This window comes from Cheilinus undulatus, linkage group 1, assembly GCF_018320785.1.
Source record: "Cheilinus undulatus linkage group 1, ASM1832078v1, whole genome shotgun sequence".
In the NCBI taxonomy this organism is placed as follows: Eukaryota; Metazoa; Chordata; class Actinopteri; order Labriformes; family Labridae; genus Cheilinus; species Cheilinus undulatus.
Genome location: NC_054865.1, coordinates 28,741,375 through 28,769,120, shown reverse-complemented (window position 1 = coordinate 28,769,120; position 27,746 = coordinate 28,741,375). Strand labels below are relative to the sequence as shown.

General features: G+C 38.6%; 1 protein-coding gene across 6 annotated transcripts in view; it reads right to left on the bottom strand.

Moving 5' to 3' along the window:
* The window catches only part of LOC121512562 (protein unc-13 homolog C), a 134,687-nt gene that overhangs the window by 43,125 nt on the left and 63,816 nt on the right, over positions 1 to 27,746 (bottom strand). For all 6 annotated transcript variants that reach the window (XR_005992124.1, XM_041791886.1, XM_041791903.1 and 3 more), the window contains 3 exons: positions 26,885 to 27,013; positions 19,260 to 19,393; positions 16,940 to 17,025 (listed from right to left, as the gene is read on the bottom strand). Coding sequence is in view for 5 of the 6 variants with exons in the window: in XM_041791886.1 (XP_041647820.1) it covers positions 16,940 to 17,025; positions 19,260 to 19,393; positions 26,885 to 27,013 (349 nt within the window). In the remaining variant the exon portion in view is untranslated. The remainder of the gene's footprint in view (positions 1 to 16,939; positions 17,026 to 19,259; positions 19,394 to 26,884; positions 27,014 to 27,746) is intronic.

Sequence of the window (27,746 nt, the reverse complement as noted above, 5' to 3'; positions counted from 1 at the left end):
TCTTCCATGGGACAAAAAGAAGAACCTTGCCTTCTGTAGCAAAATTATCTTTATGCATGACAATGAACCATCTCATCCTGCAAAGAATACCTCTGTGTCACTGGCTGCTATGGGCATGAAAGGAAAGAAACTCATGGCGTGGCCCCATCCTCCCCTGACCTCAACCCTATTGAGAACCTCTGGTCCATCCTCAGGCAAATGATCTATGAGGATGGGAGGCAGTTCACATCAAAACAGCAGCTCTGGGAGGCAATTCTGACATCTTGCAAAGAAATTCAAGCAGAAACTCTCCAAAAACTCACAAGTTCAATGGATGCGAGAATTGTGAAGGTAATATCAAAGAAGAGCTCCTATGTTAACAAGTAACTTGGCCTGTTAAGATCTTTTTGATTGAAATAGCTTTTGATTTCAGTAAATATGACCTCCTAATGCTGCAAATTCAACAAATGACCATTTTCAGTTCTTTACAACCTATAAAATGTTCTGAAACTCTGCTGTGCATAATAATTTGGAACAGTGCATTTTGAGTTTTCTATTTTTGAAAAGAAAACAAAAAAAAAAAAAAAAAAACAAAAATAATTGGCAGGTGTGTTCAATATAATTTGAATTATGCCCTAATGGTTAATGACTTAAAAATTATACTGATTGTCATTTGCATTGACTATTTAGGAAAATCTGAGAAAAATATAATTTGCATATTAATTTGGAATGCGGTGTATATAATACTCATCATTCTTTTAAAAGCGTAAATTTTCACTTAATGATGGAAAAAAGAATAATGAAACTATTGTTTAACTCAGCTTGCTGATGCATTCATTAAATATTTTCTAACACACATGGGTCAATATCAGCTGCTACTGCATTCATATCATAACTACACACTTGTGCAGGCCAAAAAATCTGGAATAAAACATTCCTTTCAGGCCTTTAAATCCATGGTATGAACCACAGCCAAATATGTGCAGAGGTTAAAAGAGTACAGAAATCTTAAAAAAAAAGGATTTCTCTTTCAACATTCTTCCATCTGTGAGCCAAAAAGCTCATATCCTCTCTCTAGAAAATGGAAACACTGATGGTCAAAATGTGCTTCTTTGCACACTCTGACTGAAAGAAGGAAGAAATCATTTTCCATTCATTGGGCCCAATGTGATTGTTTGAATAGAAGACGAGAATTAGAGGGAAATGAGGCTATGGGGGGCAGTGTTATAAAAAACCAAACCTGCTATAAAACATACAGAAGGTGCCTGACTCGGAAATGAGTCATCAGCTTTTTTCCATTTATTTTACAGAGAACGCTTTTAATTTTTAATGTCCAAGAATTCAAGCCTAAAATGTTGGAGGCAACAGACATTTTTAGTGTTTTCCAAATTTAGTTGGGTCCTTCTCAAACATTTAACAGGCTGCTGAACCTCACCAGGTTCAGCTGTTTCAGCCTTTCATTTATCATTTATCAGAGAATTTTACCTCAATCAGAATAATGAATTTGTAAAGCTGAGCTGTCAGATATTTTAGAGAGGTCTGTGTAAACAAAGAAAAGTGCATTATGTTTGATATAATGCACATATATACTAGTGCAGAAATCAACATTTATTTTTACTGATATTGAGATGATTACTAAACCCTGTCATTCACTAATTTTACCAACTTTTCATCACATAAATTAACCAAATATTAACACTCTTAACACTTTGACATTCTGAACATTGAGGAAAAAAGGAAGCAATAATGGGGTCATAAGTTTGCCTTAACATTTACAATAAGAAATATGGGGCAAGAGGGGTAGAAAAGAGGTTAAAAATATATAATGCAAGTCTGTTGACAAGAGAAAGTGATATCTATCTGTTATTGTCTAAGAGAAAGATAAGTCCATGTTGACTGGCAGTGTGCATGTAAATCTGTCCTAATGGGGCTTTCTGCACTGTCACATGATACGACACATTAAGATTAAAAGCATTTATTGAACTGTGTATATGTAGACATGTTTAAAGATCTGCTACTCCTGAAACACCACAAAGACTAAAGTAAGCAGGTTATAAAGTGCTTTCACTGACCCCTCCTAACTTTGTGTCCTGCACTCTGCCATGGAACCAAACATTTGAAAAATGACACTACAGTAAAGCAGTTGCATGTCTGTAGGGTGACATGAGCTGAGGTGTAACTGGAGAAAACTTGATCTTTAGCTATACTCTGAGTATTTACTTATAAAAGCCATCTGTAATTTAATGTAGATTTTTCCTTTATTTATTAAACAGTGGGGTTTCTGCGTTCTCTTTATTTAACAATGGCCAAACTGGACATCATCTGAGAAATTCTCAAGCGTATTTCTCTCAAGCCTCAAGTTCTATTTACCATTTCTATACTATATGAAATAGCTGAAAACTTTTTTACCATGACTGAAATGTTTGGACAGAGAAAATAAAGCCGGTTAAAGAGATTCCTTTAATGGCTGTCACTAGCCCAAATCAAAAAGAAGGCCATGAATATCTTCTGCAGTCCCCTGCTTTCTTAATAACTCCATATAATGCTACCTGTTACTTTTGTAATTGGTACATTGACATTGGACTGAGCTCTGTAAGAATCTCTGATTATTATTTTGGTGTTACTTGATGAGAACCAAGAAAAATTGATGTTTCTCTGTGGTAGTAGAGAGGAGATGATGACAAAGTCTTCTCTGTGATGTGTTGTGTTAGAGCAAAATCACAGAAGCTATGTTTACATTGACCACTTATAATCAGAATAAACGTCTGATCTGATTATAAGTGCTTCACATACACTTCATTTGGAATAAAGTTCTCCAATTCGGCTCATCTGGGAAGGAATTTCATTCCGGTTGAGAGGGGTGGTTTATGCCAATAGTCGTTCAGATCTGCAACCATGAAAACACTCAATTTGATCGCATTTTATTGTTTGAGGGGATTTTTGTATCCGGAACAGACAGAAACACGTTGAAAGTAAGACAAAACTCATCTGCTGTGGAGACAACTTTTTTACTCGAAACTTTAAAAGAGCCCAGAATTGTTGATCAGATAATATAAGGTACAGTCTAGGGAAGTTCTTGGTGTCTATTTCCCCATTCAGTTAAATGCCAAGTTTAATTGTGTTTAACCGATAAGTCTAAAGAGAGAAAATACTTACAAAACAGTCAAATTCATCACAGAATCACTGTGTTTGTGGGTGTGATGTGAGTCTGGTATGCTCTATTTAGCGTGGCTAACATTAGCAGCTAGCTCCACCAGCCTTCATTTTTCTTTGCAGATTAATATCTTGCTTTGACATGCAGCCTCTTTTCACTTTGGTTGAGTAGTTATGCGTGAGTTCAATCCTGGACAGCCTACATTCCACTTTATTTCCATTTATTACTTAAACAACTGCCACATCGCTCTGTTCCTACTACACTCTAACTGCAAAGCTTCTCATATTAACATCCGGTGAAGTGCCAGGAGAGAACTCAGGCAGGAATTCAGCAGCCCTTTAGTCAAGCTACAGTGGCTTCTAGTGGTGGGAGGGTTGTTACAATTTAAAAACGCAATATAGACTGGGATTTCAAGCCTAGAGAAAAAATAGAGAATTAGTTTGAGCGACTTGTAAATCTTGCGCCGGCTAATTTCATAAATTAACCACGCACATTCCTAGTTCAGACACAAGAAAGTAGAATAATCAAATATTTTTATGTGAGGAGTAGTTTAAAAACAAGCGGTCTGATGGTGTAAAGTGACGGTGGTTTGCTTACAACAAAGTTGTTTTTCTTCTATGGCACAATTTTGGTAGATTTGACTGGTGGGACAATGCTGCACGTCAGAGCATTTTCACTCAGATCAAATCAATCAATCAATCAACTTTTATTTGTAGAGCCCTTTACAACACATAAAGTGACCAAAGTGCTTTCCAATAAAATGTATGATGCATGAGCATATGAATCTGAATCGGGTCATGTCTTTTGGGAAGAAGTAAATCTTCGATCAGAATAAATTAAATTGGATGTGAAAAACATGTTCATGTAACTGCAGCTAGTGGGATACTAAGTAGATGTCCTTTTAAGGTTCTAGAAAGATTACTTGTAATATTTCTCCTTCAAACCTTCGTTTGACATAATGTTATTACATGTGTCATGAAATTCGACTGATCTGATTTTTGTTCTAAACATTATTTCTGGTGCTTTTTGCCTTTATTCTACAGGACATCTGAAAGGAGACAGGATGTATTGGCAAAGAGAGAATGGGACAAGATATGCCCCAAACGTGCTGAGACTGGGAATAAAACCCAAAACCAGTGTGTTGCAACTTCGCCAGCGCCTTGATTTGATTAATTAGAAAATTTAGATGGTTTAGCCAAGAATGCTTGTCATGGAAATTTTTTTTGTTATCAAAGTTGAACCATAAAGCATCATAAGCCAGCATCTCTGGGAGCAAAAAAACTGCACTCAATCCTTTCACAACCATCTGGTCATCCATTTTGGATAATGTTATTGTTGTTGTCTCATTCAGCAGCAGCATCCGCTGCAACAGGTGTTAGTGAAACATCAGGCTCCTCTGCGGAGGCACTACTGGTAGCATGCTGCATCCGATCTCGTAATGGACCATCCATGGGAGATGAAGGTTTTTCACTCCACCTTTTCTCTTTCATCCAACACAATGACTGCTGAGTTCAAAGTGAATTTGTAGAGGTCGGCATCACAGAACACAGCTTGAAGTGCGTCGTGCACCATGGCAGTGTATTTTGTAGGTGCTATTATGAATCATCCATAAAAGCTGCAAACTGTGGAGAGGACGAAGTCCAAGTGTGCCAAAAAACAGTCCTAGTATGCCAAATTTAAAAGTGACAGTGCTGCATATCAGAATGTACCGGCTGGCTTAAGCACTGGTTGAATGCTATTTGACCAGGTAGAGACAAGGGCAAAGAAAAGCATCAGATATTTCTTAAATATCAGTAAAACTATTATTGATTATTTTTTCTAGCAGTCAGCTATAAAAAATATCCAAACATCTAATCTCTTAGATGGAAAATTCCACTGTCAGGTTTATCTACTTTGGGCTGATATTGTTCACAAAGGTGTTAAAGTGTTGAATATTTTCATCAGATAAATACTTCATATAGTGATCATACCTGACGACAAAGCAGATTTAATGCAAGAATTCCCATAAATTGAGTCTGTCTTAAGCTACAAATTATTGATTGTTTATCATTCACACCTACTTGTAAACAGCTCAACAGTAAGCATGCTAGTGTTTCAGTTGTAGTTGTGTGTTTTTCCTGTGTTATGGATCAATAACCATGGATTAAGTTAGTATTGAGATAGTAATGATGGGTTGGTTAATGCTCCATTGTTTTTTCAGTATTGAATAAGAATAGTAAATTTTCTCATTGTGAATCAATAAAAACAGATTGTCAGACTGTGCATTCAAACAGTGCCACTCTCCCATGCCTGGACAACATCACCATGCCTAGAAAAAACAGTCTGGTTTTTCTGCTTCATTAAGTGAGACATTTTCATTCAGGGTCTTTATGATTGGCACAGCTTTAAACAGATAAGATGACTGATGAGGCTGATAATGACTAATCAAAACAGTCTTCTTATTTATATTCAATATTTTAATCACACATAAACAAATGCATCATGCTGCATGCGCTTGGATGCACTGTGATTTTCTGCACATACATGCTGCATATGTGTTGTCATCAGTGTCTGTGTGCTGTCCCTATGGGTTACATTATGCTTATGTGTGCATATCTGTGCATACATTCAGTGTGGCGTGTGTGTGTGTGTGTGTGTGTGTCTTCGCGTCCTGCTGGTGGTAAACAGTGTGGGCTGTCCTGAGGGAGGAGTAGGCTCAAGGTCCCTGGTGAGGATGTCATCTTGTCTGACTCAGCCCACAGGGATGCACAAACTCACAAGAGACTCACTCACTCTCTGCCTCATTGATTTAAAAGCCGTTGATATTATGATGAACTCCAGGCAATCAGCACTGTATTTCCCTCCTCTCCTTATCATTCGGTGAATATTTCTGTAGGAGGGTCAGTGTTTTGTTTGATAAATTTGCTTGAGACAAAGGGCTAGAGGTCCAGAGTGGCAGCCGAGGCCAGTATAGTTCTATCTGTGACATAATTCCTTCATCTCGGCTTCTGACCCAGTTCTGTCAAAGGGCTTCCTAAGCTGTATCAAAGGAGCCCAGTGACACAGCTCTGCTATAACACCAGAGCCCACAGAGACACTAACTCCTGTTGATGTGACATATAATGCAGCCAGAGACAGCCAAACTCAAGACTCAAAAGCAAGAGTCCACTCTGTTCAAGGACAATGAGTTAGCACAACATCTAAACAGAAGGTGTTTCAATTTATTACCAAAAAGATTTTAATCCCTTTTATTAAAATACATAGTTCAAATGTGAAGGAATTTTCAGTTTTGCATGAGGGGAATTTGCAGCAATAAAACACAAAAAAATGCAGCAAAGAAAGTGTTTACACCATAAGACAATCCCTTTTAATTATTACTGATAAAACGAATTATTTTTAAAGGAGAGAATGTATCAAACATTTATAAGCATTTATAATGAAAGAGATTCACCACCTGCAAGACTAACTGAGTGCTTTATAAACTCTATTAATGCAAAAAGCCATATGCTGTTAGAAATGAGAATTGATTGTGCAGAGCAGTTCTAAAAAGTGCAATAAAGGCATTCAAGAATAGCAGATTGGAACAGTCTAGCTTATTAAAATCACACTGCAGGAAAAACCAAAGCTTTAGCCATGCCCTACCTCCATAAACAACATCTTTCTGGAGAACAAAATTTCCCTCCAAGAGGTGCATTAATTGAAATTCAATTAATATATTCTATGGACTGAAGCTGTTCCAACAGGCTGAAGATAAGTTAATGGGCTGCTGGAGCATTGGATCCTTAATGACATGCTCCAGGGACTGCAGCCATTAAGCAGCCATACAGTAGATACACAGCATGTACTGTAGCACTTCATCACACACATGCTTTCAGAGGACTACATAAGGCAACACTGTGTCTGCTGGATAAGGAGCTCCTTCTCTAGTGTAACCAGGCAATCATCTTTTTAGATTAAAAAAAAGAATGAAAGCTGCCCAAAATTTGATCCAGGGCCAAAACTGCTTTGACCTGAACTGATCTGGATGAAACAGGGGAATCAGATGATGAGCTTGCAAGTTTGTCAAGCTACAGAAAGCATTTGATTATGACTGCATAGAAGATCACTTCCTTTTTTACATAATTTGCTTTTCTTCATCTCATTGATGTTTAGTAGGGGGGCTTTATTCTGACTGGGGGAAAGGATCCTAGTCTATCATAACCTTGCAAAGCAGATGGATACGCCCATTTCCTTGTTTTTTCACTGGTGAATCCATCTTGCAAAGCTCCCATCTGAACTGTTTGGGCCCGGTTAGAAAGTGACAGGACCAATCAGTGACGAGGCGCAGTACTTTCAGGAGCAGCAAAGTCGTGATGTTAACATGCAGCAGCAAGAGCTGTGCAGTTATGGAGGAAGAGATTAGAGCGGATGCTGCTAAAGCGCCAGTTTTATCAGAACTTGACAACATTTCTTTGTTAAAAGAAGAACAAAGAACAGCAGTGAGTTGTTTTCTTTTCAAAAATGACAAAAGTCGAGTACTTACATGTCTTTAGTCACCAAGTTTTGCGTTATTCCTCAGTAGCTGCGCACATGCAGCTCGATAGTGGCTACGTCACATGTTTTGTTACTCTGATTGGCCCGTAGAGATGTGACAGACAGAACGTTCACCCAATCACCCTTTGAATTTTTTTCAAAGCCCCTGCCTTTTCTTGAGCGTTTCCTATTGAAGCTTTCCCAGATGGATGTGTGAAAAAAATCCATCTGGCGTGTCAGGTTAAGTCTAATATGCATTGGTTTAACATTGGTATCAGCTGATATGAGCCCTTTTGACAAACATCAGCCATTGGGAAATAATTCAGCATGAACAGATGAAAGTAGTCTGTGTTTATCCATTGTGTCTAATCAACTTAATGTTGACATCTGGTATGCCTAACTACTGAATTAAAAAAGGATTTTTTTTCACTCTGCAGGATAAGTGAAGTTCTGGTCAAATTCTGGTCTGTTTTCATGGTTAAAAAAGAGAAAATGTTGGCAAAGAGGGAGTGTTATACTAAAAGAAGGGGTGAAGAAAAGCATCTGTATTGTTACAATGTTATGTAACAATTAAGCAGACACTTTTGTGCAAAGCAATGTACATTTGAGAGTAATTACAACACAAGCAAGGATCTAGTCAAAGGGAAACAACATCAAGTGCCTGTGCCAGGAGCTGTGTTGCATTCCTTTTAGCGCCTTGGTTCCCAACCTGGGGTCTAGGACCCCCTTGGGGTGCCAGAGATTTATAGGGGGTTGTGATGACCTGTTTGCTCTGAGGTTGTTAAAATTAGGTTTGCTCAAACTACCTAAAATTATTAGAAAACCCATATAATGGTTCATACCAAGGTATTTTGCTAATAACACTTGTGGTTTGGGATACTGTGTTTGGATTTAAACGATGAAAACAGTTCAATTTAATGTGTATTTTTGACAGCGATGCCACTTTTTTGTTTGGTCCAGGAGGGGCGCAGCTCTTCTTGGATATGTGAAGGGGAGGCTCAATGGAAAAAGGGCTGGAAACCACTGCTTTAGAGTCTGATCCTCTTGATATTGTAGTATGTACACTGTACAGCCGTGCTTTTGACTCGTCTCCGATTCAATTTGATTACTAACTAGAAAAGCATTTGGAGAATGCAGACCTTCCATCAGGCTTATCTCTCAATGGTAAAGAATCCTTTAAAAAATTCCTGGATCCAGATGGTGATCCGGATCACTCCCAAAATCTAATCAGTTCTTCCTTATGCCATTTCTGACAATTCCTGAAAATTTCATCAAAATCCATCCACAACTTTTTGAGTTATGTTGCTAACAAACAAACCAACAAACTAACAAACCCTGCCGATCACATAACCTCCTTGGCGGAGGTAACTATCAGGCACCAACAAATCAATTTGATCTTGATATCATGATGCATCATGATGGATCAGTCATCCAATGCATCCTTCATTTTTGCCGTTACTGCACATGGCTACTTTCATTGGAAGCAAGGGGTCTGATAAACTCCCTATGTCAATATAAATTTCTTTGCCAAATATTTTCTTTTTATATAATTCAATAAAATGGTATAAAATCATCATTCCATCTCTCATTCACTCGCGTTCGGACAACTAACATAACAAACATAAAACAGTCTATCCATCCTTGATTAAAACATATTTTTTTTGCTATTGAAGAGATCTGAGGCACTCAGAGAAAGAGAGTTATTGTTGATAAAAGCCTTTACTTCATCAGGGCTAGACTCATAAAAACATGCCAGCATGTTTCAGCCATACAGGCTTTCATCAGGGCCCTGATCCCTTCAATGACTTTAAGTAGGAGCCCAACACTGCTACTATCGCAAAGGCAGGAAAAGCTGTGCCACTAAAAATAGAGTACCACGAAAATGCACTGAAACAGCCCTGTTTTGAAGGGTAACAGGCCATTATCTCAGCATTTACAGTAGGTGTAGCTGTGATGGGAAAATCCACAAGCAGCTTCTGTCTGCATCGATCATGAGCTACAGAATCAGTCATGTCTGCGTCACGATACATTGTGGAAATTATTATTTTCAACAACATTAGTATATTGGCAGTTGGCAAAACATCAGCATTGGTCCTAATTTTCACAACTAACTACACATTAAACTGCATGTGCATGTTATCTCAGTGCTCCCCAAAAATATCATTTATGTATGATGAAGTACAATATTGAATTAATTATATAAGTTATAGGATTATGTGAATGAGACAGCTATATCAGTTACTGCAACCGTCATTCACTCTCACATCTTTCCTCCTCCTCTTCTGCTTTATTTCTTATTTTATCCTATCTATTTCCTTCCCTTCCACCTCTCTGTCTTTAACTCTCTCTCCTTCTCACACATTCAGAGATTCACACAAGGATGCTAAAATTAGCTGCATCCATTTCTGCACCAGCCGTGGCACCAAAGGCCTCCGAGCAGGAAGCAGAGGATGCATCAAAGACTTCATTAGGCATTGCACATGCACATGTGTGCACACAGGCACACATTATATTCCTTTATTATTCTCATTCATTTTTTTCTGCTCATGTGCACAACTTGCACTAATGCGCGTTCTTGCACAGATACACGCACAAACATGCCTGCACACACGGGCGCACAAAAAGAAACACAGACCGACAAAAGAGGACACTCTGGCCCGCCTTGTTCAGTCTCCGTCAGCCGCCTGTAAGTGTTCTTATGTAAACAGGTCAGGTCAATCTGAGTTACTTCCATTTGTCTGAATTGGAAAAACAGCGGCAGCCTGGGCTAGCTCAGTTTACCTACTCCTGCCACCTAACTGGTGACTTTCATAGAGTAAAATAACAAGCAGCTCATGTATTATTGAAGCAATATGCACATAAATGCACAGCTGGTTGTGCATGCAGAGCTTTAAACTTGGCACTAGGTACAAATCAAGCAGAGCAAATTGTGCATTTTTATACCATTTAGCTATTGGTCCTCTTAAAATATGCATGCATACACATTCACAAACACCCACACATAAACAACTGGAAAATATATAACAACACTGGGCCCTGATTGTGTTTGACAGTATGTCAAGTAAGATCAAACCAGGTAGTCAAAGACTCAAGAGTCCTTTAAATGCCCAATGGATTTATGCATTGAATCAAATGTGATTGTTATTTGTAGACATGAATGCAGAGCTGAAAGACAGCTTTTTTAAAAGATCTTTACAGAAACATGGAGCCACTATTAAAATAATTAAATCTCCTGTGGTTTAACAGCTTTTCAATTACATATAACCAATCTTATCCAATTGAAAAACATGTGTTTCTTTATGAGCTCTAATGCAGATAAAATATTCAGATATTTCCACAGCTAGATCACTGCAAAAGGCAATTCCCTTCTCATTAAGGACTAGTACAGTAAAACAGTTGTTTGTTAGCTAGCTAACAATGCTCTAGTTTCACAGCCAGATAATTCATAAGCTATATCCCATGGTATGGAAAGGACTTTGGTTATGCAGTGCAGCACTGAACATCTATAACATATCCACTGCAGCAGCACCTAAACTATTTAGTTGACATGATCATAAGTTATTAATGTTAATGTATAACAACTTCTAGCATTCTAAAGATTACATCATCATTGTTTTTGTCATCATATTCTGCAACAGAATCAATCAATAAATTAGAGCCCTGCTTTCAGAGTTGCAGCTTGTACCATCTGCTGTTTATATGGTTTAACAATCTAACAGTAAAACACATAATATGATCATGTCTCCACCAGGATGTTTTGCATTTATGACCTGTCAATCTCCATCATCTGACAACCAGCCCATCCCCACCAAACCAACCAAGAGCTTCAGCAGCCAGTAGGACCAACAGGAAATGAGCAATAATTCATACAAAGTGCTCCTTTGAGGAACATGACAGTCATGCCCTCCTCCTGGCACGTGTCGCTATGGGCAGGCAGTGACGTGCTGACAAGATGAGGCACAGGGTGGGGGAGGAGGGGTCGGGGGGTGTCCAGGCTCAAGGAGCGGGAAAGAGGGTATATGTGACTGAGTGCATCCATGAATCTTGTCTCCTTTTGTAATGCGGACATCCTCGGGCACATCAGATGCACTTACAAACAAACACACATACACACACTGGCCAAACCTGCTGTGACAGCAGTCAGTAACACCCCAGGTGGTCACATGCCATGCTGCCCTCACTCAAATATGCACACATACACAGTCACAAATACACCCTCTGTCCCCATCTCTTTATTGATCTACCTAACCGTGTTTCCCCTGAAAAACAGCAGATTGGCTTAAAATCTATCACAAAACTTTATTTTTAAGAAAAAAAGACATTACTACAAGACATACACTGTGGCTCTGTTGATTCCCAGCCAGACAGAGGGAGAGCCAGTTTAGCACAGCAGGTGTCCCATGTACAGAGGCTAGAGTCGAGGTCACATGGTCCCTAGTAAGTCTCATGGTCCTGGCCCTATTTGATGCATGCTATCGTATATTCTCTCTCCCCACACATGCCCAAATCTTTCTTAAGCTTTTCTGTCGAATGCAGACATAAAAGCCCCCAAATAATCTAAAGCCTCACAGTAAAAATGTGTGATTGTAAATTTAGTTTTAATCTTTGCTCCAAGAACTAATTAAAAAGAAAAGCTTCCCCTAAGGGTTACCTTAACAAAAAGTTTTTTGATTATGTTAGAAACAAACACATAATTCACATTTTACTTTAATTCTTATTGATCATATTATGTTAGTTTGTGCTGAGGGCACACTGTACTTGTAAGATATGGATTTCTTATCTACTTTCCCATAAGTACTGAATATCAATCAAAGACACAACATTGTCTGTTCTCCAGTGGGATGCACACAGGATTTTAAGATGTGTGCTCTACATTAAAAACAAAAATTTGGTCTTACTTATCATTTCTAGAGTTATGGTGCTTCAAAAAATAATTATATTGAGGCTAAAGTTCAGCTTTCTGATCATTTTTCAGCAGCATTGTTTGTTGGTTAAAAGAGCTCATAAACAAAATAAACCTCGAACAGAGAAATTGCAGAACCCATTATTTCTTGGGATTCCCTTTATTCTCATCATGATCAGAGTACTTTGGAGCTCTCTCATTTCTTGAACCAGATTGCTGGATTACTCCAATCCTCCACACTTAATTAACAGTGTGTCAGTGGGCTGGATTTTGTTCAAAATCTTCTGGTTCTTGTTACAAGAGAAGACATGCAATAAAGAGACCACTACATAAAATAGAGGCGTTGTTTCAGATAGTATTGCACTGCACGATGAAGAATCATCTAAAAAATACCTTTTCTCTTTAGACTAAAGGAAAGCGGCGAGATAACATGTAATGTCCTGTTTATGACAGAAGGCAATGTAATCTGAAACTACAGAGTCTGCTGTAAGTCTTTAGAGTATCACAGACAATCTTACAAAATAGAATAAAGAAAACCTAGATCTTAGTATTATAGATTGAATCATGCAGAAAAAAGGTTTGTGTTTGTGATTGACTGTAACTCTCAGTTTATATCTTCCTGCTGCTTTATGATTGCTCATTACCACTCCACAGAAAGCACATCCATCTCTGCACATACACCTTCAAGTCTGCATGTCTCATTAAAACCTGATGAATGGTTGCATTTATATTCATATACACCATCCACATCCTGATCAAAATACAACACTGTACTGAAAACTTCATATCAATCATAGGTAAAAATATATTAGGCACACAGTCTAAACATATTCCAGGTGTGTGCATAATACCAGACTTCACTTGGTACCTGGTTGTCATGGTAACGCAAGGGAGCTTAGCACAAAGAGAGCAGCAGGCATGCATTTTATAGATGAGGATAAATCACATAAATCAGCTCCTTTGGTGCATCTCTGCTCTTTTTACTTTCACATAATCTAAAGAGCATTCCCATCTTTTCACCTCAGTAAGATCTCAGTCTCTCCTTCAGCTCCCTCTACACCGCTTCTGTCATCATCAGCAGAGAAAATATCATGCCCTTTATCATGGCCTCTAACAAGTTGAGGACATTTACAGGTTCAACTTGAATGTCAAGGGAGGGCAGAGTAGATACAAGTAGTATGTAAACATTAGCATGTGCTGGAGAAAACTTCCTGTGATTTGCAGCAAGTCAGGGATGAAAATCACCTCAGTCAAACACAACATACTTGAAGAAGCATATAACGGTGACCAGTGTTTCCCTCAACCCTGATGTTTCAGTAATTGTCTGTAACTGCAAAGTGTGATGCATTTCTTTGTAGTGTTTTTTTTTTTGATATGCGCAAAAATAAGAGCTTTGTTGAGGGTAAGTCATGAAAAAAACATATTAAAGTCGTAACTCAGGTGCTGTCCTGCTAAATCCTTAAATTCAAACACACACAAACAAACATATCTGCACACACACATACACCACCCACTTACACACATCCGAAAAACCACTTTAACATTCATTCACAACCTCAGTCCTATTAACTCTCCTCTGCAGTCTGCCCTCCCATCCTACATCCTGCTATCTTGGGGATTTGATCCTGAAGCTTCCAACCTAAAAAGCATCTCAATAACATCAAGGGGGCATTTTCTGTCTTTTGGGACTTGAGGTGGAGGTAGAGGGGGTGGGGATTAAAGTCAGAACCCACGATAAAATGAGGCACATCTGTCTTCCTGGCGGTGTAGCCGATCTAAGGTGCACTACTTGATCACTGTTTGTCTCTGCTGTCTTAAGAAAAGAGACAATTGAAAAATAACAAATCAGGGCAGAAAGTATGCTAAATATAAATTCCATTTGAAACATATTTACAGTTTAAATTTGGCACAGCAGAGCTGCTAAGGATTGAAAGATTAACACTTGTGGGTATGGATTTTATAGCAAAATCTGATGCTCCTTTACCACCACCGTGAAATGCATACACCATATGTTCTTAAATCCAACGCAGAGAACAACCAGAAGGGCAACTAGAAACAAGTTTGTGTCAGTTTTCTGTGAGCTTCTTCTAATCTTTTAGTGCATTTCCGTGGCAGCAATACAGCACCATGTAAGGCTTGGCATATGCACAACAGCGTTTTCAGTCGTTTAAGTTGCACCTTAGTGAAATAAAGATAAATGCAACTGTTAATTCCCATGCCTACCATTATCTAATAAAAGACTATTAGACAGCATTTTAATGTTGTCCAAGTTGCATCTTTGTGAAATAAACAAAGATACATGCAACTGTTAAATTAGTATATATCCTGTGTATATCAATGTTCTTATTTCATATATCAGCCGATATAGTGGTTATTGGCCAATATATCGGATATCGGCTAATATATTGGATATCTGCTTTTTTTAGCCCCAATGCCGGAATCGGCATCGGCCCCAAAAATCCCATATCGGTCTGGCTCTACTTGTGGGTAATGATTGAATGTGGAAAAATTAGTGTCATTAATTATGTCATATTTATTTGGGAGTTGCAAGGTTGCAGCCTGTGAGTCACTTTTTATGCACATATGCTGGGAACTGCAGGGGATTATTCTACACCCTTATTTCAGAATAGAGTTGCAATAAAATATAAGTTTAATAAAATGTTTACTTCACCAAAGCAAGAAAAAAGAAATATGAGGAGTCTGACCCTTTGTAATTGCTGCTGTTTATCCATAGATTTACCAAGTGAGGTTACAATTTCAGTTTACCTTACTGTCTATATTGTCCACTGGTCAAAAAGCTTTCCACTCATCATGTATTTTCTACAGACATTTCTACCTTCTCCACTACAGCTGTACTTAAACCCTGATCTAAAATCACTTTAACCCTTAACAGTACCATTAATTAACACAAATGTACATTTACTAGAGAATTTTTCTTCCTCTTACATTGCCTGTGGAATAAAAAGGGCTACATGGCTAACACAATGCAGGAACACAAAAACACACATCTTCTTAACACAAAACTGAGCATCTTGCTTTTCTTTGATAGCCATTGATCAATTGTTTATCCCGATTAAAAGGGTTCCAGTTTCTCTATAAAGATCAATAGCAGGAAATCAGGGAGGTGTAATCTAGATAGGCAGTAGAGCTGACCACAAGCAGACATAGTCAATAACAAACACTATGACCAGCCACTGAACAGCACTCACATACACAGAGGTAAAACACAGCAATGCCTGGATAGCTTCACAAAATGCAGAGAACAAGAAGTGATAGCAGCTTATTAGTGAATACCTAACACCTAGTGACTCATTCAGTGGTAACTACTCAGGCTGTTGTGTATGGGTGATGACATCCCAGGGTATTAAAATAACAACCATGGTAATGTTTTAATTACCGACATGAAAAAATCTCCTGTGTAATGATGCATGAATGAATGTATGAATACCATGAATGTCTGAAAAGTTTGTGTCCATTTCTGGCAGCAGCACCACCGCCTGTATGAGAAAATGCTATAAAAAGATGAAAGAACTCGTATTTATATGTGCTCTATATACTTATGCAATGTTTCATACTGGTTGTAACATGATTTTCAATACTGTGAGTTTAAAAATGCTCAAATTCTACTTCCTGGGGAAGAATCAGTTATGAGATATCTTCTGAAGTTTATTGTTACTAACTATACTGTGTGCTGCAGCAGCAACATCAGGCACAATTTCAACCATTGATTTAAAAACATTTAAACTTATGTTAACTGTTTTGATGGGATTTGTAGATGAAGTTAATCTGAACTTGGTGGTTATTTTGGGCTGCATCCAGCTGGACAGTGCTTGCAAATCTTGTGCAAAGTGTATTTACAGCCAGCCTTTATCTGTTTAAAAGCAAACAACTATACTTAAGATTGCCAGATCCTGGCTGATAATAGTTTTGGATTATAATTTCTCATATTACCTCTGGGAGAAGGATGAGGGTAATATGTGCCAGGCCACACAGAGGTAGAGGTAAAAAGAGGCAAAACTACAACTAAAAACCACTTCCAGTTTTTTGACTCAAAGCATTTTGTTAAAGTACTGAAATGACACACCTGTAGAGGCATGCACGCATGCTGTCAGGTGCTTGGTCTGACTTGCTTCTTAAATAATGTGGTTTTTTAACATGTGGAATATGCCACATACTTCAGGAAAATTTGGTGGAGGATAAATTATATTATAGAAAAGGATACCTTATACCCACATTGAGTAACACCCACCTATTATTCTTCAAAAGCACTCAATCACTCGAAACCATTTAGCCTAAGCTCTTATTCTCTCTCTCTCTCTCTCTCTCTCTCTCTCTCTCTCTCTAACACACACACACATGCGAGGACATGCCTTCAGGCTAGAGATAATTGTCTTATCAGTGCTGTTACTGACCTTCCATTGCATACTTCATATCCAGGGCGAAAAGGTTCCACATGATCTCAGCGCTGATTTTGCCCACATTCAGCTCCTGTGGAAACCTGGTGGAATTGAAAGGGATTCAAATCAGACTCATTTCCGTATAAGGACATGCTCGGCTGGGTGGCCTGATGGCTTGGCCCAGCCTGAATCTCTAACAAATGACTTAACAGATGTGCAAGAAGACATGGTTGGTGAATTTCATAATCTAATAATCCCCTGTCAGTGCCAAACCTGGCTGAATGGGGGCAGAGTGGAGATACAGGCACAGGGCTTTAAGCTGAGAAAAACAGAGGAGAAAATAACCCAGAGAAGGAAAAAGACTGTACGACAGCCAGGGGTGGGGTGGGGGTGGCAGTCTATTTGGCAAGTAATCTGCTATTTTGAATGCCTATAGATTTCCAGTCAAAGCTAGGACATATGATGTCAATGGTTTAATTATCCGTATCTTCAGACAGTGATGGGAGGACATTTGTAGATGACGGGCCCTCTGCCTGTGAAAGGTCATTTCATCTGATTTGTTTTTTTAATTTTGGGTGAAGACCACCATGTTACAAACAACAACAAACACATTTGTTCAACAATTCCTATTGAAACAATAATCATCTGCTCAGCCGGGACACTCTGGCAGATACAAATGCCAAACACATACACACTCTTTTCCTCCCAAACTCTCAGCCCTTCCTTTCATAGAGAAAAGGAACAAACACTGAGACTTGCAGGCAGATTTGTGCTCCCACTGGCATCCGGAAACAAACTTCACAATTCCCAGAAACAATTGCTCCCTTTTTTTTATCTAAATCACACCCAGAATCTTCTCTAACGTTGATTATTCCTCAGGATCGTTATGCAAAGACACGGTGGAGCACAGATGAGTCAGACAATGAAAACTCTTCAGTAATGTAACATCTGCAGCTGCTGTGCATGCCTGTAGATGCTGTGAAATCTACTTCTGTGAGCTGGAAATAGATGATGTTTTCGGGTTTGGAAATCCACATGATGAATATTTCTGGAAATAATCCCTAAAGCCTCTTATGCTTTACACTTTTAAAAAACAAGTGCCTCATCCAATTTTATATTTCCAATCACAAAACAAATTCTGTAGATCACTCTACTGGCTCAAACATTTCCAGGCTAGGTTCCCATTTAAATTCCCTCAGCACAAAACAACGGACCGACATTTATTCCCCCACTGGCAGCGGTTTTGTTTATTCAAAGGCAACAAGTCAACACATGAGTTTAGTGTGAAAAAGCACTGGGATTTCTGTGGAGGTTGACCAGGGGAAGGTGGAGGAAATGGGCATGAATATTGCAGATCTATCATTAGACGGTGTAGGAGAGAAAGCTCAGGGCATAAACAGAGTGTTAATAAGCATCGTAAATCAGCAAGAAGATGAAGGAAAGAAAAGGGGGAGGCAAGACTGTGAGAAAATACATATGAGCAGGACATAAAGAGAAAAATATGCTTTATTTCTTTCAATGCAAGCTCTGCTCTGTTTTCTCCAGGTGGTGTAATCTCTTTGATTTTAATAACCAAATCATTGTAAGGATACAAATAAAAATGTCTTAACTCAACACCATCACCACTACAGCACTCACGGCTTTTCCTTTTCCAGCTAACAAATCTTTAATCTGTTATATAATTCACTGCCTTCTCCTTTTATCCATCCACACTACAGCTCATCATACAACACAAACAAAGCATTTTTACTGCAGCCCTCTCCAGCTGCCTCAAAGCTTTCTTACGCACTGCGCACATTCATGTTGTCACAGTCTTGAATACTTTTTTTTTCATTTATAAAAGCCAATTCAATACCTTGTTTTTTAATCCCTCAGCTGTCGTATAATTCTTAAAAAAATTAACAGTATTCCCATGTGTATATAATGCAATATCTACATACCATTAATAAATAATACAGTCAACATTATTTACATAAAAAGTAAGTAAATATTTAATAAGCACTGGCCTTATTACCAGACAAACTACAGCAAGCCAGCCAAATCTGTGACTGTGTGGTCACTAATGACTGCATAAAAATAATTAACACAGCAGAACGCTATAGATTAAGCATGCTGAGAGGATGATTTGAGTATTGCTGTCCATATTTTTGAAATTAAAAAGATGAAGCACAGATAGATCAGGTTTTTTTCATTATTATAACTACATAATGCTCTGGGATACAAGTGTAATGAGAGTATCTAGCTGCTTACAGCAGAAGCTGGCTTGGCATCAAATTAAGTCCACTGTGAATAAGTTGGCATTGTGCCGATAATGTTTAATAAATAAAGTACATACTGGTTAATGACGGGGGTGTAAGCAGTCCGGTCCTCATCGATTATAGACACCATAAGAGTGATGAGTTTTGGCCAGAAGTCCAGGTTCTTTATTGATGGACCCTGCTCCTCTCGGGGGATGTCCTGCTTCCGGCTCTGCAGAGAGGAAATAATAATGATCCTGAGACTCAGAAGATCTTTGTTGAGGCAATCCTGATGACGAAAATAAAAAGTTACATTTCTGTGCCTTGGCATTGGCCTGAAAACATAGTGGTGTTTTTGATCAAACATATCTACAGTGTATTGTGTATTACAAGTCATGACAGTATCCTTCCTGTTTTCACCACAACTGATGCTCAACCTGCCGTCCGTTCAAACTGATCTGAAAACAGTCAGGAGCAGGATGTAGGAATAAACAGATGTTCACGGTGATAGTATCATAAAACTAAACAATCAAAACATTTAAATAAGGCATTAGCACCAAAAATGAGATGAACCCTGGTTTCCAAGCAAGAATTCTAAGCTACAGTTGTCAAGATTTGCATAAAATACACACCAGATCTGTTCTTGACTGATAGCCTTAGTACAACATTTTCACATGAGATTCAAATTCTCTTTACAAGCACAAAAGCTTCAGAAAAACTAAAATGCAACCATTTCATTCAGCAATAATTTTTGTCATTTTATTTGGATGCTACCAGTATCAGTGGCAAGCGTTTGTCTAATGTCTATGCAAACTAAACTGTTCCTTCAGCAGTCAGCTAACAAAAAAAAAGCCTTCTGGATGAAGAGCTGCAGGCTATACTTCCAACTCCTCAGAAAGGCAACACAGTTAATGCTGCAGTGCTCTGCTGCTGTGTTGATAACTATTTGTTACACAGCAGAATTTAATCTGATGGGATTTGATCCAAGCATGATGGAAAGAGGTATATCCTGACTCCTCTATAACAATAACTGGGTTCTTTTGGCTAAACTGGGAACAATATACTTGCTGTTTGTTAATATTATGCCTAAAAAACTGTAGCTGCACAATGTGTTTAAAGCTTTAGGAATTCTGGGACTTGTAGTTTTAAACAGCCTCTTTTTGTGTCAGCTAGGGGTGGGGTGATATATTGAGTATACTTGATGTATTGCTGCTTTTGTCATGTGAGATGTATAAAATTACTATTTGCAACCACAGAATATAGGTTACATGGATTTTTTAAGCTGTCAGCATGCACTCCTTCTGGAGTTTCACCTCTCCCACCGTCTCCTAAATGCCTCTCTCACAAGGCAGACAGCACACTCCCCCGCCCATCGAGAAAACTCCTCTGCACATGCGTTTTTGTATGAGAGGGGGAGGAAAGCATGCAAGAGCAGAAACTGTAAAAACCCAAAGCAGAGGCAAGTTAGCAGAGTTATGAGATGAAAGTCTGAGATGGAGATAGACAATCTAGTTTAAACGAAAAAACAAATTGAATCTGTCACCTGGCATTGGTTCAGATTTAAAAAGGGACGATGACAAACAAAATGTGATACTCTGTAAAATATGGTGCAAGATTACGCTAAGGTTATGGTGACAGTAACACAACACATCACCATTGACCATCAATCCAAAGTATGACTTTCCTCAGCTCCAGATTTTTTTTTTTACTTAAAACTCCCTGCCCTGGTAGTGCATGTCAGTAAGAGAAAGCATGGCCCAGCAGCTTTTTCTGTTGGTTTGCTTTGCCCTTATTGCTATCATTACTCAGTTCCATTATATAAATCTGGAAAATTTAGCCAAATAGCTTTTTTTTCAAATTCAGTCCCAGGTAGATAGTTGGAGCACAAATGGACAAAACATTAAAACCAACAATGTGTGAAGTCTAGTAGCCACTATTTAGAGACATAGCCTATAAAGGAGAACTCATAAACAATCCCTCACTCCTGTGTTTAACTTTTAAGTCAATCGTATGCCTGACTAATAAACCAGTTTTTAAGATGATCATAGCAATCACTGAATGATTTAGGCTAAGTTATTACACAACCTGAAGCATACTGACTTTGGTGCAGCAAAGAGGGGAGATGAAAAAGTGAAAGCTGTTGAGGAAATGGTGATGAAACATGAATCCATTCATCATCAATACGATCCTCAGAATCCAATCCATTCCTACAATAATCAACGTGTATTTTCTTTTTAATATCTGGTGATGTATTTTTTTTTATAATGCTGCATGTCTTGCTGGCACTGCAGATGGAAGATGTACAGGATTTAATCTCATGAGAACAAGAAGCAGAGATAAAGCTTACAGCTGATTTTGTGACAGTCCATCGTGTCAATGCAAGATTCACCACTTTAATCATTTGGGTTTAGAGCCGCAAAAGTTCATCATCCTGTGTGCCATCATTCTGAAAACAGATTACATCTCATTCCATGGGAGGTTACATCTCAAGCTTCCTATTGATCAAAGGCTCATGAGTTACTAATTTGCATATTCATTTATGTAGCTGCATAGCAAGAAATGAAAAATGCACCGGTCTGGGAGGAAGTCTGAGCTCTATCTGTAACAGAATCTTCACTCAAAGACTGTCTCAGGGTGTGCAACTTAAGCTCAGAACATATTAACTGTGTGACCAATAAGTTAATTCTAACATGCACTAATGCATCTGGTTAAAATGTCAGGAAAGAAACAAATTATGGCCAGTGTGCTCATAAATTAAGGCAAGCAGTACCAAAGATGAATTTGCTTGGCCAATTAATCATGAAATTCGATATATTGAGAGGTTAACAAGTGATTACCAGTGAAAAGAAAAAGAGCTTAATTAAAGCTACATAACATGGGCATGTGATAAATTCCAGCCCCTTATATATCATTTATATGGTCCGAATAGTTTTGCTTATAGTTCAAAAAACAAGGTTTGCCAGGACAGCTCTTGGCCATCAGGGGAAGATGTGCTAGTGCATGCAGTATGGTACATTACTGCTAAACTGGAGGCATGAATAATGAAACAAGTATCTCTGCAGGAGGTGAGTCAGTTGTGCAAAAAACAGTCTGAATGTGTGTCTTTGAGTATGTGCATGTGCATATGCATAGCTGTATGCTTGTATGAAGGGCACCGAAGGTTGTGTCATCCTTGCTAAACTGCATGCCGTATGCAACAGACTAAAACTCAGTACAGACTCCCTCTGCTCATCTGCATTCACCTCAAGCAGGTACAAACACATTGTTAAAGGTGATTAAGTAGCCTGCTGTCTTTTTACAGACAACAACCAACCCATGGGCTTCATTCTCAGCTACACTGAATACTGTGCTGAACAAAGAGCAGAGTGTACTTTCATTTTTGCATTGCAAGAAGTGATCAGGGCACTACGAGAAATTTTAATAGGGGAGTATCCCTCCTCCAGAGGGTAGCTGGTGGTTTGTGTTTATGGTTTAGCGCTTTCAGTCCCTGTGTGGGAGAAATCAGCATTAGCATACGACTGGCTCCTCATCAGTTCTCACAATGTGGCACAAATTACAGAGGCTCTGATTGAGGGATGTTCACTGAGAATGTGATCAAATTCCCGAGATAAAGAGCTGTGGGCGGATCTGAAGCTGATGCATGAAAAATGGTTGTATGTGTACATACATATACTCATGTGGAAATATACACTCAAAGATCCTGAGAACAAACAATGTCTTCAAACACAGTTAAACTGACCAATTGGGTATTGTTGGCTAATACGGTATGTGATAACATCAGTGAGAGAGATTCTTATCAAATCAATTTAAATTCCTTGCAGTAACAAGTGGAGAAGTCTCTGTGGCTCCTCTGCACAGCAGGTTTCTATCTGTGCAAACCTGTCAACATCCACAACCTCCCTTTTACAAACCAGATTGCTTCTAATCATCTGCCTTATTATGCATTTATATTTGCATTATGCATTAGAATGTGTGCATACATATGTATATGTTTTTCATAAATCTGCAATCCTGGTTTGTGCACCATCATCCCTTCTCTGCATTTCTGTTATTATTTTTCGTTTGCCCTTTCTCAATCAATTCTTTGCCCTCTTTTTATTTCCCCCTCGTCCCTTGAAAATCCTCCCTTTCCTGCGAGGATTGAAGAAACTGTTAAGCCAGATTCTCCCTCCCCCTCCCCCCAGCCGTTTTATGCCCAAGCAGAAGAGCTTTGTTGTTATGTTATGCAAGATGCCTCTTTGTGGCTGAGATATTTCACTGCCTGCATGACCACCGTGTTAGCCTTCGTGTCGCTGTGCTCAGTCACTGTTAGCGACTGGAGAATTGGGGGTCTGTAATGTGTTGCTGCTGCTGAGTCAAAGGCTACCTGGTTTATGTGAATTTATAGCCAGTGAGATTTGTCCTGTGTGAAGCTGATGTCTTTTTCTTATACTGTGAAGGAAACATTGATGAAGAGGCTGTCACTTGTGACACTGTGGTGGACCAATCTGCAATTAGCCAAAGTGTCTATCTCTCTGCTTTGGTAATTGCTTACAACCCCTCAGGCTGTTTAAACAAAGGAAGCTTATTATTCAACTTTTGAGTGTATTGCGCCCATTATCTTAGAATACATTATCTTCTGTGGTGTGCAGGCCATTCTCCTTGGGAAATAAAGTGGAAAGTAATCAGGAAGAGCTGTCAGTTGTCTGATTATTACCAAGGCCAAAGCAGGTAAACTAGCACTGATTGATTGATGATTGTTTCCTTGTGTTGACAGCAGAAAATCAAAGCTAATGACAGAAAATATATTTTTATTAGTTTTGGGGTTTTTGACATAAGAAAGTAGCTCATGCTGCTGATGTATTCTTACAAGCGGAGGCTGTGCATGTTCTTATTTTTGCTACTCATACATTATCCATGTGGACACTTAAGAGCCAAAAGAGCCCTAAGATGGTTGTTTGCTGTTAAGTGCTGTCTGATGCTTGACTGCTTTTAGACATCTCTTCACCCTAAACTCCCTCTTTCTTCGAGGCTTTAAGTCCTTCGTGCAAAGTTTGCAATCTACATGGTGCACATTTTTATGGTCTGATAAATGTTGGACATGAAGCACAGCAGAATGATTTCCAGACCAACAGGGCAGAATGTATATTTTTCCAGCACTGTCACACATCAGCACAAAGCACGCTAAAGATCAAAGGGACCATGTTTTATCAGTTTTATTACAGGTTGAAGGTGATACAGGATAAAAGGTGGATGTGAGTGATGAAATGTAAGGAAATTGAAGACGTTTTTACAAAGACATTCTTTCTAAATAATTACCTACCAGCCTAAAATAATGTCTGTGTTAAATATTTATGAATCTTCAAGGACAGTGAATATTAAAGGAAAGTTTTTTTCTAGGGTAGTCTAAAGCACACATTAACAAGCCTAGACTATTTGATCTTTGCAAAGACGCTGGTAACAACTTCACAACTAACACTTACACAATCAAGTTTAAGCTAGTGTTACAGTGCCTATAAAAAGTATTTACCCTGTTGGATGTTTGACACTTTTATTGATTTTAAAAATCAATCATGATCAAAATAATTTGACGTTTTTTTTTTTTTTTTTTTTTTACAAAAACACTATACAAAAAACCCCCTCTTTTATATCTATATGAAAACAGACTTCCACAAAGTAATAGGTACGGTAAAATACGTGAGCGCATAAATATTCAACCCCTTTCAAGTGACTGGTCAAATTCAACAGAGGTCCAGTCAATTGGTGCTAGCAGTCTCATGGTAAGTGAAATGGGGATCACCTGAGTGCAGTGAATGTGTCTCAAGTGAGATTACATGGTCAAGTAAAAGAAACTTTTTTGGGGTTTGATGAGACTAAAATTGTGCTTTCTGGGCATCAAACAAGATGCTATGTTTGGCGGAAACCAAACACTGCTCATCGCTACAAACACACCATTCCCGCTGTGAAGCACAGTGGTGGGAGCATAATGCCGCCACCACTGGCAGCCGGTTCAGACTCACGTCTGATCCTTGCACAACCTGGCAGATCTTGAGCAGTTTTGCAAAGGAGAATGAAGAAAAATTGCAGTGTCCAGATGATCAAGTCTGATTAAGACCTGTCCACACAGATTCAGTGTTGTGATTGCCACCAAAGGTGCATCTACTAAATACTGACTTATAGGGGGTGAATATCTATGCAATAACCTACTTGATATAAATATTTTTGTTCATTGATATTACATTGTAGAAACTAGGGGGTGAAAACTTTTTATAGGCACTGCCTGCTTGTCGGGTTAATAACCAGATGTTGAGTTACTTCTCATCAAGCTGAGGTTTGGACCGGACAAATATAATCAAGAAATTTTGACGATTCTAATGAACAGATAGGCTTTAACGTCATAGAGGTTTTGATGATGTGTCAGTGAAGTTGAGGCAAGACAATTAATGAAAGATGGTTAACTTCCTCCCTGAAGTGAGAAAGAAGCTCAAATAAAAAAACAAAAAAGCCAAACCTCATCACATCATTGAGCATGGTCCCTTTCATACTAATTATGGTCATAGACAAAAAAATAGTAAAACCTGGTGGATGTATAAATGTGTGGCTGACTGTTACTGATTGGCATATAGGCGAATGGAAACAGCTCATCCAAAAGAAATAAGTGATTATAGAATAAAAAAAACAAACAGGAATAGACATCCATCACATTACCCATCATTATCAAGATTATAAATAAACTGTATGTCCATCAATTCCTTCACAATAAAAGTCACTAGCTGCCATCATTTCTTGAGTGCTTTTATTGTGAACGACCCCAGTAGGAAATATGGTATAATCAATAACAGCTTAACTCACCTCAGCATTACAGAAGTAAAACTACAGGAGCAGTTACAAAGCAGTTAACACAGAGATACTTATACAATCTTTTTTCTGTGATATTCATGCTCAGACATGAGTTCAGTCTGACATCACAGGTTTGTTGTAGGAGGAGTAGGGGGGTCGTAGCATCTGAATATGCATGTGAATGTGTTTTTAATTTTTATTCTGTAATACCCCAATGTAATACCGTTACTGTGAAGGGCAAGAAAAATACCATAAGATATTAAGTCCATCTCACCCTGGCCTAATTTGAGGTATACTTTTGTAAATTTGTTTTGTATACAACAATGTGGTTGGAAGAGATTATAACCTGCTTGAAATGCATATCACTCTTAAAGACAAGAGAGCAGATGTAAAAGGTAAAGGCAACAGAGCCATTTGCCACTCTATCCTTGTTTAAAAAATACAGCCTTTCTTTATGAGATCCAAAATCTACCTGACTGCCAGTATGTTAAGAAAGGAGGCAGAAGAGAAACTGATCTGGTGAAAGGTTTGACTGACAAGTCAATTATCAGCATGCTGCAATACACAGACAGAGGAGCCAGGAAGGTGATGATTCAGATTTGGAAAGGCACACATTGTCTCCGGCAAAAAAAATCCAAGCAGAGGCTTTCCTTATCTTAAACCCCCAGACTTCAAGGTTTCAAGACACATTACTAAATCCAGGTGTGAAGTCATTCAACATTAAAATGACACATTGGTTAGTGGGACACTAAATCAATGTGAGAGATTCATGGATCTATGATTTTGCAGTTTATCACTTTGTGCATGTCATCTGAGAACATAAAAACACTGGATTTCTTCATGTGCAGCAGTGAAAGACTTTCTTAGAGAGGTGGTAAAGCTGTGGTTAAAATGATCTGCTTACCTGGTCGAGGAGTTGGTTGTAAAGTTCATGACAGTTATCAAAAATGTATTTGTATGTTGAGTCTGAACACGCTTTAACACAGTCCTTTACAACCATACTGGCTCTAGGTGGACTCTGGAGCTCTTGTACCTGCATGGAATAAAACAAACAGAGGTATGAGATGTATGCTTAAAAGGTATGATGTTCTCAGAGCAGTTAATTCCATATATTAAAACCGACAAGCTCTATGATGTCAGCAGCTCAAATCAATGGCAGTTACTTTGTCTTAAATGTATTACCATCCACTGTCCCATTTATCAGTTGAGTGATAACCTTATGATATCATATTACATGTTTGAAATATTAATCCAAACGTATCACTTCCTTGAGGAAATAGATCTCACATCTATTATGTATATCATAATTGACGTGAGGCCAGCATAGCATTTAGGAGTGTGTGCAGTACATCTTATAGTAACACTAGAGCCCTAGTGTGAGCAGCAGTGTGTATGTATGGTAAAGCTCAGCATGGGCACGGCACAGACTGAAAGCTTTGATAACCTAAAGTGACAGTTTTCCTTCCTTTCCTCACAGCTGCCATCTTAGTTATGCCTCAGTGCTCCACTCTACACCCCCACTCCCGCCAAAAAAAAGAGCTGAATGGAGCTGAGCTTTATATATAGCAGAAGACAACGAGGCATTCTGTTGAGGGGGAGGGAGGTAGAAGAAACAAGACAGAGTTGAGAGCATTTTAAACAGCATGCAGGTCAACATGCATTACATGAATACAGAAGCCTACAGTCAAGAAATAGGGCAATGATAAATCACATGGGTTTGATCGCTATTGAGGAGGCTGTGTTTTCTAGAAATATATGTTTGAATT